The 11490-nt window shown below is 37.1% G+C and overlaps 2 protein-coding genes and 1 long non-coding RNA gene across 3 annotated transcripts; 2 read left to right on the top strand and 1 right to left on the bottom strand.

The window, feature by feature from the left end:
- Positions 1-160: 160 nt before the first annotated feature.
- Positions 161-2773, top strand: LOC107555161 (ras-related protein Rab-1A-like). Its single transcript, XM_016237861.1, has 6 exons — positions 161-440; positions 815-887; positions 983-1078; positions 1161-1256; positions 1395-1526; positions 2082-2773. The coding sequence occupies exons 1-6, from the start codon at positions 427-429 to the stop codon at positions 2274-2276; spliced, it is 606 nt and encodes a 201-aa protein (XP_016093347.1). The 5' UTR covers positions 161-426; the 3' UTR covers positions 2277-2773.
- A 1638-nt stretch (positions 2774-4411) lies between these two features.
- LOC107555160 (putative FERM domain-containing protein FRMD8P1) lies at positions 4412-11014 on the top strand. Its single transcript, XM_016237860.1, has 10 exons — positions 4412-4593; positions 5028-5115; positions 5220-5387; positions 6113-6214; positions 6290-6348; positions 7246-7412; positions 7835-8056; positions 8128-8401; positions 9084-9306; positions 9442-11014. Exons 2-10 carry the CDS (start codon positions 5028-5030, stop codon positions 9552-9554), a joined length of 1416 nt encoding a protein of 471 aa, XP_016093346.1. The 5' UTR covers positions 4412-4593; the 3' UTR covers positions 9555-11014.
- On the bottom strand, positions 7362-8168 carry LOC107555162 (uncharacterized). The gene is made up of 3 exons (XR_001605140.1): positions 8110-8168; positions 7818-7901; positions 7362-7428 (listed from the first exon to the last, which is right to left on the bottom strand). It is a non-coding gene; the product is annotated as an uncharacterized lncRNA (long non-coding RNA).
- Positions 11015-11490: the final 476 nt, after the last annotated feature.

Here is an 11490-nt window from a genome sequence, read left to right as displayed (position 1 = left end):
GGCCCCGAGGGTCCAACACCACACAGATACACGTTTGATCCATGTGTATATCAGCTCATCTACAAAATCAACATATTTATGCACAAACATATGCACAAAATTACATATGCATGGATCCCACCACTAGGCGGCGAAAGCGGGTGAGAATAGTGGCGCATCATCATCATCATCATCCGTCACTGCCGCACTTGCGCGGCTTGTAAAACCAGAGAGGAGAGAAGAGGCGTAAAGTCAGATTGGGTTGATTTTATAAGGAGGTCTGGAAACGGTCCACAGAGGCTTCTCAAAACTCAGAGATCCTCTTTTTATTGCTACTATTCCAGGCTAAATACTGGCTCAGAGTTTGCGCTCAGCCGGTGAACAGTAGGCGACCCAGAGCGCTTCTACCAGCTGGACAAACAACAACAATCCCTTTGCTGTCACATCATGAACCCTGAATAGTAAGTCGTGAGAACTATAAACATTTATGACCGCCTCATCATTTCCTTCAACCTTTCGTTGGCAGGTCAACCAAAATCCCTATGCAGTTGTTGATCAAGTTATATAATAATTAAATAGCAAATAGTATTGTGTTACGGTTGTTACTTAAAGCAGTTGTCGTGGTTGCAGACTGCACAATATAGTTGCTCTGTAAAAAAAAATAACGTATGTATGATAGATATATTTGTATATTATATATTTAACTTTATTTTTTTTATTATTATTAAATATAATATTTAATATTAGTATTATATGAGTTAGAGAATATATTTGATATATAAAATGAAGATCTCAGAACTGTTTTAAAACTATTTGTTTTTGCATATTTCCACAGTGACTACTTATTCAAGCTTCTTCTGATTGGAGATTCTGGAGTTGGAAAATCTTGCATTCTATTGCGTTTTGCAGTAAGTGTTTTTTGTTTTTTTTGCAACAGCATCTTTTGGATATGAATGATCTCTGACCGTGTGTGGTTGAAATATGATTGATTTTTCTTTTCCAGGACGACACCTACACAGAGAGTTTCATCAGCACAATCGGAGTGGATTTCAAGATCCGAACTATTGAGTTGGATGGCAAAACTATTAAACTGCAGATAGTGAGTTTGTAGACTTTAGAATTCAACTTAAGTGTCATTTAATGGGATACTTCAGTTAAATGAGTCATGTCCATGTTTACAGTGGGACACTGCTGGACAGGAGAGATTCCGCACGATTACGTCCAGCTACTATAGAGGAGCTCATGGGATCATTGTTGTGTACGATGTTACGGATCAGGTTTGTGAGACTCCTTTCTAACAAAATTCACATCTGTACTTGAAACATTTATGGCTACTGTTTAAAATGAAGGTTTACCTCTCAAATGTAATCGAAACGGCGCACATTCTTAAAAGTTGAATTCTGATTTCTTTTCAGGAATCCTACAACAACGTGAAACAGTGGCTGAAAGAAATCGATCGCTATGCAAGTGAGAATGTCAACAAACTACTTGTAGGAAATAAGTGTGACCTCACTCCAAAAAAAGTTGTGGACTACACTACAGCTAAGGTTGGTTGGTAGGGAACTAATTAACTTCCTTTTTAAACTAGTTAAAGGAATAATTCACTCAAAAATGCAAATTTGCTGAAAATGAACTCCCCCTCAGGCCATCCAAGATGTAGATGAGTTTGTTTCTACACTGGAACAGATTTGGAGAAGTTTAACATTATATCATATGCTGACCAGTGGATCCTCTGCAGTGAATGGGTGCCGTAAGAATGAGAGTCCAAACAGCCACAAATAATCCACAAGGACTCCAGTCCATCCATTCATTTCTTTTGAAGTGAAACTCCCATCAAGATGTTTTAACTTTTAAATTGTTGCTTCTGGCAAAATACTAGTCCATAATCCATAATAATGCTTCCGTCAGTGAAAATGTTGTCTTGTTGGATAACTTGTGGATTATTGTGATGTTTTTATCAAACTCTCATTTTGACGGCACCCATTCACTGCAGAGGATCCATTGGTGAGGTAAGCTATGTCATTTCTACACCAAACACTTTATAGTTATACATTAACTGAAAACACAAAGATTGGTCTTCTCTCTCCCACACATTTTTTCAGGAGTTCGCTGACTCTCTTGGCATCCCTTTCCTTGAGACGAGTGCCAAAAATGCCACGAACGTGGAGCAGGCCTTCATGACCATGGCAGAGGAGATAAAGAAGCGCATGAGACCAGGGACTTCGGGGGGTTCAGAGAAACCTGATCTTAAAATTGAAAGCACCCCGGTGCAGCAGTCAGGCAGCGGGTGCTGTTAGATCACTGTCGTATGTTCTCAGGGAGAGTGATGAGCAGGACTGGACACTGATGAGCATTGTGTAGAGGTGGCCACTGTGGAAATTAATGACAGACTGTCTCCTACATGGTGCTCAATAAAGTTTGAACTCATTACTGTTGTTTAACAAAGAAACATTCATGGCTCTTCCCATATTTTCGTTGTGTTTGAAAATAAGATTATAGCACAGGCACACACTGATTCAGGTACTTGCCTGAAAAATGAAGGTGAAAATGGTCCAGATCACTGTGTTAATAGCTGTTAACTTTCACAATTGACCCAATCATATGACAATTCCTAAACAATGAACTGGGATTCGCAACTCGCTAAAGCGGTGCCGTTTCTTGTTCATGCTTTCAAGAAGATCAGGTGGTTGAGTGGTCATTGCTGGGATCAGTATGGTAAAGCAAGGACTCTCCAACATTCTCATATGGAGTTTTACTGTGGTTCTGTGAAAATAAACAATGTTGTTTTGTGTGTATTCATTTGCTTCTACTTTCATTTTTGTTATCTCATATAAAGGGAGCTTAGAAGGGTAGTTTATTGCTACTAGAATGGATGCCACATGTTGCTCCAAACCTGCAGAACGCAAAATATTTTGAAGATGTTTTCATCTCAAGTCAATGGGATCATCATCATTGGATCTCATTGTATGAACAGAAACATTTTTGAAAATATCTGCTTTTGTGTTCCACAGAAGAAAGTCAACCATACAGGTTTGTAACGACGTAAGTAAATGATAATAGCTTTTTTTTTTTTTTTGAGTGAACAGTATTTTAGAGGCTTTAATTATTATTGAGAAAGCACGGCTGGGGACTGCTAGCTAGCTTTTATTATTATTTATTGAGTATGGTGTGTTAAGAATGCAATAACCATCCATTTGTTTTTTATTTTGTTGCTCTTTTAAAAAGTTAAATAAAAAATCGTTTAAATTAAAATACTAATGTAATTTTTGTAGTTATTTCAATATAATTGCAAATATATATATATAAATTATATATAAATAAATTGAATATAATTTAAACACAAATGTTATTTACTGCTAATTCCTAAACAATGAACTGGGATTCGCAACTCGCTAAAGCGGTGCCGTTTCTTGTTCATGCTTTCAAGAAGATCAGGTGGTTGAGTGGTCATTGCTGGGATCAGTATGGTAAAGCAAGGACTCTCCAACATTCTCATATGGAGTTTTACTGTGGTTCTGTGAAAATAAACAATGTTGTTTTGTGTGTATTCATTTGCTTCTACTTTCATTTTTGTTATCTCATATAAAGGGAGCTTAGAAGGGTAGTTTATTGCTACTAGAATGGATGTCACATGTTGCTCCAAACCTGCAGAATGCAAAATATTTTGAAGATGTCTTCATCTCAAGTCAATGGGATCATCATCATTGGATCTCATTGTATGAACAGAAACATTTTTGAAAATATCTGCTTTTGTGTTCCACAGAAGAAAGTCGACCATACAGGTTTGTAACGACGTAAGTAAATGCTAATAGCTTTTTTTGTTGTTGAGTGAACAGTGTATTTTAGAGGCTTTAATTATTATTGAGAAAGCACGGCTGGGGACTGCTAGCTGGCTTTTATTATTATTTGTTGAGTATGGTGTGTTAAGAATGCAATAACCATCTATTTGTTTTTCATTTTGTTGCTCTTTTAAAAAGTTAAATAAAAAATCGTTTAAATTATAATACTATTGTAATTTTTGTAGTTATTTAAATATAATTGCAAATATATATATATATATAGAGAGAGAGAGAGATAAATTATATATAAATAAATTGAATATAATTTAAACACAAATGTTATTTTATAATATAAGTCATATATGAATGAATGACGACCAGTAACTGCCTCGTAATTTAGAATAGAATTTAAATATCTTTATCCAAATGTTTTAGGTGTAAAGCATGTTTTGGTTTTCATTTTTATTTGTTTTGAATTTTTTATATTTATTAAAAGCAAATACATCGCTACTATAAAGCATTCAAGTTTATTCATGTGTTGTTGAGGATATATTTACTACATTTCCTAGTGTCAACTGAAAAAAAAACAGTTGGCATTTTGGGCTGTAGTGCGGCCTCTTTTGGCGAGTCCTAGCGCGGCGCTTCTACAGGCATGAAGCTTCTTCCCGGTTGTTGCTGATTTCACTGGTGGGCGCTGTTTGAAGAACATTATCCAGCTGCGCTGCTGCTGCCGTCATACTCTCAGCTTTTTATGTAACTTAATCCCCCCAAATATTGATGCTTTCAGTCTGTTTTGATCGAGAAAGAAGCTTCTGAAACGAAGGACAGTGTCTCGGTATGTTGCTGTATGTAGTTTGGTGTCCGGCCAGTTACTGGAGTAGCTAAGTTAGCTAACGTTAGCCAGTCAGAATAGGGACGTCAGCTGTATTTCTTTTTTTCTTTTAATTCACTTATTTTTTGATAATATTATCGTATTTTAATAATGTATAGTAAACAAGGTGATGTTTAGGGTACAAATAGCGAAAGCAAACTGTAAAACATACAATACTCCAGGAGCGTAAAAGTTGCTGCTTTAGCCTTCAGTTTTTATTCAAACTTGTTTATGCTTATGACGGATAATTTTGCTTTGAAAATTACTATCCAACTGATGAATTTTTCTACAGTTTATGCTTAGTTTGTACAGAATATACCAATAACAATTAGCAGAAGTCCCTTAAATAAAAATGCTTTGTGTTTCCTACTCGGTACTTGTGTTTGTTTCTGGATTAGATGGAGGGAGATGATGGCGACTTCCCCCTTGATCCATCAGAGCACTCTCATTCCCAGCGAGGAAGTGTGGCTTCCTCAGTCACCAGAGGTCGGTTCTCTGTTCCTCTCTGGATCTGATGTCACTGGACTGGAGGTCGTGATCTGATCATTGTTGACCTCACATGATCATTTGTCCCTCTTGTGTTTCTCCAGCTCAGGATTTGTTGGTGTACTTGGTGAGCGACAGTGCGGTGCACTTGACTTTGGAGGGTCTAGGCTGTATGAATGCGCAGGAGCTCGGCCGCAATGTCCGAGAAGCCCTCAACATTCCCAACTCTGCCGTAGATGTGTTCGCTTTCTGGTTCTGCTCTCCTTTGCTTGGTAATTATTGTTCTTTTGTGCTCTGGTCAGATGTCAGACTGATACAGAATCTATGAGCTTTTTGTAGTTAGGTTATGAAGAAGGGCAAGCACAATGATGGCATTTACAATCTCTGTGGCTGAATTGCAAGTGAAGCGTTAGGTGGGTACATCAGGAAGTCCTGAAGGCATCAGTGCCACCCGCTGGCATTTGTGGATTATTTGATGTCTTTTTAAACAAGGGCAGCTTTTTACTTATTAAGGTCTGGAATGCACTACATGACTTTTATAATCAGTACAGATTTTAAAACATTAGGCATCATATACTTGCCAATTCTGTAATGGCTACAAAGAAAAACTGTGCATCACATACTTAACAACTGAGGATCACACACTACCAGATTTCAAATAGATCCAAACACAAACTCGCACAGAAACATGCAGCTCTATGAGACACATGACAAATGAAAGCAATATGCAAAAAAAACAAGAATCTGTCAACTCTTACTGCCCAAAATCTGCAGACTGGCACGACTTTCGGCTACTACTATCAGCTCATCCAGACTGATAATCAGGGCAAAATTCTGGTCAAAAGTTGTGTGTTCTGTTCCAACCTTTAGTTAGACATGCAGTCTTATTGATTTACAGAGGAAATCCGCCCTAGCTTTTTATCATCATATTTTTTTATGGAGTCCTTCTTATTGTTTCCCATCTTTAGTCTCATTTTGTTGTGATATGTTTGAACAGACCTGCAGTTGAAACCAAAACATTTGCCCTACAAGCTGCGTCGTCAGTGGCAGGACCTGCTGTACCGCTTTACTGAGGCCCCCGCAGAAGACATTTCTCAAGGTATGCTTGTGTGTGTAATTTTGCTTCATTCGAAAGTTTAGGTGTTTATCAATAACACATTTCTGTATTTTTCAGATGAGCCGTGTCTTCTGTTCAAAAGAAATGTTTTTTATTCCAGGTCAAAAGAACTTCAGGTATTGAAAGTTTTTTTGTTGTTGTTGTTGGGAAAAATTAAGATTCTCTTATTTACTCGCCCTCATGTATTTCCAAACTTATGTTTGACTTTATTTCCTTTCGGAGGCCAGTGGGGCCCAACAAAGTCAACTGCACAACAAAAGAAGATATTTTGAAGAATTTTTCAGTGTCTTTTGTCCATATAATTAAAGTTAATAGGGTTCAATACAGTGTTGGACCCCAGTGACTTTCATTATATGGACACTGAGAAATTCTTCAAAATATATATTTTTTTATTTTACTTTAGAAAGTAAGTCATACAGGTTTGGAACAACATGAGGTGATGACACATTTAGGTGAACTATCCCTTTAAGCCCAGTGCACACTTTGCGCTTTTCTTTGTCTACTAAGAGGTTTGCTTGTCAGATTAATATGCAATATGACCCCAGAGAGATCTTGCACAAAAGCCAAGGCACATGCACAGTGTCAAATACCTTGCATGTCAGACTGTGTAACACTGTATCAAAGACTTTGGACCTGATTGAGTATTTGTGTCTGGAGTTATTAGACTGGCCAGTGGAGGTCATGGACTGCTTATCATTAAGAGTGATCATAACATAAAACGTCTCAAAGAGATTTATGTGACATATCAATCATATAGACAAGCAAAATCTTTTTACAAATCCCGATGTTTACCTCAGATGTCCAGTGTGCACCAGGCTTTACCATAAACTGCCATTACCCTATAAGACTGTGGTTTTCAAGTGTTTTGACTTAGCAATTATGGCAAAGCTGATTTTTTAATTTATTAACAGAAATTTAATTAATGATATATTAAATGAATGCATTTTAAAATTCATTTTGTGATTCCATGATGTGAATTTATGTTGTGTAACATCTTTATTTTGTAATGTCAGATTGAAGATGAAGGAGTGTTGAGGCTACTTTATGATGAGGCCAAGATGAATATCTTGGAGGGTCGTTACCCCTGTGACCCTGAACACTGGCTGAAATTGGGAGCTTTGTCCTGTGCCATTGAGCTGGGCACTGGGCTTGATGATCAGGCTCTAACAGCAGCAATCAGGTGACCTTCTCTGCTCCTATATCAGGGATCAGATGGTTAATGTAAAGTTGAGGTTTCATTTCCCTTTTTGTCCATTTTTTTTTATTTTCAATGTTTGGTTACACTTTATTTTGAGGTATTGACACAAATAAGTTCTGAGTAATGTTAATTAACAACATGTAGAATTAGGGTTTGGTTTAGGGTTATTTGCTTTAATTATGCATAATTTACTGCATTTACATTTATGAATTTACTAGATGCTTTTATCCAAAGCAACTTACAAAAGGGGAACAAAACTTTACAAATTTAATTATTAGCTTTTCATCAGCCTCCCAGTTTGGGAATCCTGTCCTAGAATTAATTAGTTGTCTATTACAGTATAATTTGTTATTGACTAATTTGCTGTAAATTAATATCAGTTTCTACCTGTAATATTTTTCCAGAGAGAAGAAGCTGTCCTCATTCCTACCGGCCCACGCTGCATTAGGAGGAGGAGGTTTTCTATCCACACTGAGGGGGAGAGGAGGGAGGAATGCAGAGATGGAGCAAAATCTTATAAAGGAGTATCGTTCAGTCTGCTCCTCTGCTGCCACTGACTCCAGTCAGGAGCCCATCACTCTGCTGTGCCAGTACCTCAGGAGCTGCCACACTCTGCCTTACTATGGGTACTATTACTGCAAGTGAAAAGTTGTTCGAATATGAAGTGTCTGAGCCTTACATGTGTGTATTTTTGCAGATGTGCTTTCTTCATGGGTGAGATAGACAAGCCAGCACAGGGCCTCCTTCACAGAGGTGGCCGTAAGGCTGTGAGTGTGGGCATCAGTCTGGAAGGAGTATATGTCATGGATGTGAAAGAGAAGCATGTCCTCCTCGGTCTCAAGTTCAGTGAGCTTTCCTGGGATCACAGCTACCCAGAGACAGAGGGAGACACACACATCCTCTGGCTGGAGTTTGATGGGGAGGAGGCTGGCGTGCCTGTCAATAAATTATTAAAGATTTATTCAAAACAGGTGAGCACACAATGACTTATGTTGTTGTGTTTGACAGTGTAAGCAAGCATATATTTAAAATGTATTATAGCAATAAAATAAAAAATTTTGCATTTTAATATTATCAAATTAATTAATTTTCATAAATATATTTCATCAAACAAAATAATATTTTCATTCAAGGATACATTAAATTGGTCAAAAGAGACCTAAAAATATTTATAATGTAACAAATGTTTCAAATAAATGCTGTTCATCTTTTTATTTATCAAGGAATCCTCAAAAAATGTATCTCAGTTTCCACAAAAATATTAAGCATAACAACTGTTTTCAACATAAGATATTTTTCTTGAGAAATGCTTAATAAGAAATGTTTATTGAGCAGCAAATCAGCATTTTAGAATGATTTCTGAAGGACCAGGTGACACTTAAAACTGGAGTAATGATGCTGGTTCAGCTTTGCCATCACAGGAATAAATTGCATTTGTATAGAAAAGAGTTGTTATAAATGTTATAATTTTTCACAATATTACTGTTTTTACTATATTTTTGATTACTGACCCCAAACTTTAGAACGGTTTTATGTATGAATTATGTATGCATGTATACATTTTCATGATATACTTATGTATTACATATTTACTCGTGTGTGTATATATATATAGTATTACATATGCATAACAGTACACTTTTTGTCCTCTAGGCTGAGCTAATGAGTGGTCTTATTGAGTTTTGTGTGGAGTTACACTCTGTTGGTGAGTCAGCAGCCGCTGGTACTGACGGTGAGATCACACCTTCCCAAGAACCTACGGGTCGGGAAACCAATGAGAAAACCCGAGAGCGACGGCAGGGCAAACTGCGCAGACAGAGCAGCGTGGTCTGTAGCCGAGTCCATTCACTCAACACCATCAGCTATGTTGATGATGGTAAGAGACTAAAATTGCATTGGTGCGATGGATGCACTTGGTGTTCAGTTGTTCTGCCCATTAACTTTTATCATCTACAATAGAGAAATAATAAACTGGGACAAAGCTCATTTTAATTTACCTGCATTGTTTCAGGCAAAGAGATTAAACGTCTGAAGCCCAAAAGAGCTGCTTCTTTCTTCACGCGACAGGCGCAGCCTCCCACTTACTCGGCTGTTCAGGTGACTGAAAGTTTGGAGCAAGGGTGAGCCCCGGCTTCAACACTGCCCTCTTCTGCCTGGTGACCAAAACTACATCTATTTAGATCCTCAGAGAAACCGTGCAAAACCATCTGAATGGACAGATCGGACCAAGATCACAGACTGAAGAGCTAAACCAGTATTTGTAGATAATTTGTGCATTATGACTCTGTTGGCCGTTAAAAATGAATGTGAAATTTGCTTCAATAATGCTGTTCTGTTAAACTAACTTAAAGATATTTTGGTGCAAGTGCAGGACTATGAGACACGATCCAAAAGCTCTATTTAGGTCACTCTTCTGAATGTAGATTCTACTATGCAACCTTCAAACCAAACTACATCCCAGTGGCTGTAAATCAAGAGTACAGTAGTCCAGCACTAATACTGCTAAAACTAGACCTGCTGCACCAAAGCAAACAGTCAATGCCTCTAGTATAGGACGACTGCTCCTATACACAAAACCAGGGCTGCAGTCTGTGGAAAAGCATTGCAAAGACAGCATAGACTGAGATTCTGACATTCTACTTGTGTACTGAATGTGTGCATTGTTTTTGCTATCGGTTTACTACAGGGCTTGTTTGCATATACAGACTTCTGCTTTGTAACAAGATGGTTGTTCGAATTTATTTTTTTTTGTGTTCAGTTGTGACCAAACCTAAATCTTGGCTCTACAGGTTGAGTGCTGTTCATTATAGTTGTGGTCCCACTACCTTGTTGCTCTGGAGAATCATGTCTTTCTGATGGTGTGCATGTAATGCACTGCTGAAAACAATCCAGGTCACATGTGAGCATAATCTGCATTTGTAAAGCATAGAGAACTTTAATACATCAAATCACCAAATTGTGTAGGTGCTCGGTGATCAATCGGTGATGTTGTATGTCTGCTATTTCTATTTAGTGATGCTTTTACAACGTATGAAACCCTAAGCATTGTATTGTATTGTATTCCCGGCCTTTTAGAGCGTGAATGTACCTAACTATATGAAATGCCTATGATTTTTTTTTTGTAGCAACACGGGGCTCGACATTAATGTTTGTCCAGGACAGTTACAAAAAATGTCAAAGGAAGTTGTTTGATCTGGTAACAATCAGCTTCATGCTAATTGTCAGCTGTCATTGTTTATTTGATCATAACCCTGTGGCATCATTACCAAACACTTTGAGACTTTTACTGATTGTCTGAATTATGAAGAATTACTAAATGAATGAATTTGTTCATTATGCCTCCTGTTTTGGTAGTAATGTCAATACACTTATTATTATTTTTTTTTAACAAGTGATTTAATTGTTCTTAAACATTCAAGTACCTGTCAAATCTTAATGTCAAACCCTACATTAACAGGTCTTCAGTTACCAAACACAATCCTTTATTTATCAGTGCATGACATCTGTTGTCTTAAATTGATTTTGTGGTATGCATGTTTCTGTGAACGTTTCTATACCTGCTTATTCGATCACTTTTAAAAGTGTGGAAAATTAAAACACATTTTTTTGCATCACAAACTGAACTGTGATAGGAAAACAGCCAGCTGAATGGTGCAAAATGATCAGTACACCCACTGCATTTCTGTGTTTATGCAAAACACTCGTCATCAAGATGTTAATCCTAAAATGATTATTCCCAGATTTTCTGTACCATTGTTCCATATTATATTTTCAATTCTAAAGGTAATCCAATATTTATATTTCAATCTGAACATCTGTCAGCCACGTATGTACCTACTAACTGTGCTGTAGATAGTCACAGCTATGTTATAGAAATATTGAATCTGTCAATACTAATTTAAAGTGCCTTTTTTTACATTCACATTAAATCTGTTGCTATAGTTTTGCTGTGATATGTCCTTTGAAATTATATCTCCACTGCCTTTTGTTGTTTGTGAGGTTTTATACAAATTTCACTACCAAAATTTTGTGACTGTAAAATGAACTGAAACCGTTTATA

Source organism: Sinocyclocheilus grahami, unplaced genomic scaffold (genome assembly GCF_001515645.1).
Source record: "Sinocyclocheilus grahami isolate Dianchi unplaced genomic scaffold, SAMN03320097.WGS_v1.1 scaffold526.1, whole genome shotgun sequence".
Lineage (NCBI taxonomy): Eukaryota > Metazoa > Chordata > Actinopteri > Cypriniformes > Cyprinidae > Sinocyclocheilus > Sinocyclocheilus grahami.
Note: the sequence above shows the minus strand (reverse complement) of the source record. Positions and strands in the feature narration are given on the sequence as shown.

Bases quoted from the DNA above. Each gene is read 5' to 3' on its own strand.
- LOC107555161 (XM_016237861.1), top strand. The intron at 888-982 runs GTAAGTGTTTTT...TTTCTTTTCCAG, and splicing joins GCATTCTATTGCGTTTTGCA to GACGACACCTACACAGAGAG. The intron at 1,527-2,081 runs GTTGGTTGGTAG...ACATTTTTTCAG, and splicing joins TGGACTACACTACAGCTAAG to GAGTTCGCTGACTCTCTTGG.
- LOC107555160 (XM_016237860.1), top strand. From the start codon at position 5,028: ATGGAGGGAGATGATGGCGACTTCCCCCTTGATCCATCAGAGCACTCT. The intron at 5,388-6,112 runs GTAATTATTGTT...ATGTTTGAACAG, and splicing joins GTTCTGCTCTCCTTTGCTTG to ACCTGCAGTTGAAACCAAAA. The intron at 6,349-7,245 runs GTATTGAAAGTT...TTGTAATGTCAG, and splicing joins CCAGGTCAAAAGAACTTCAG to ATTGAAGATGAAGGAGTGTT.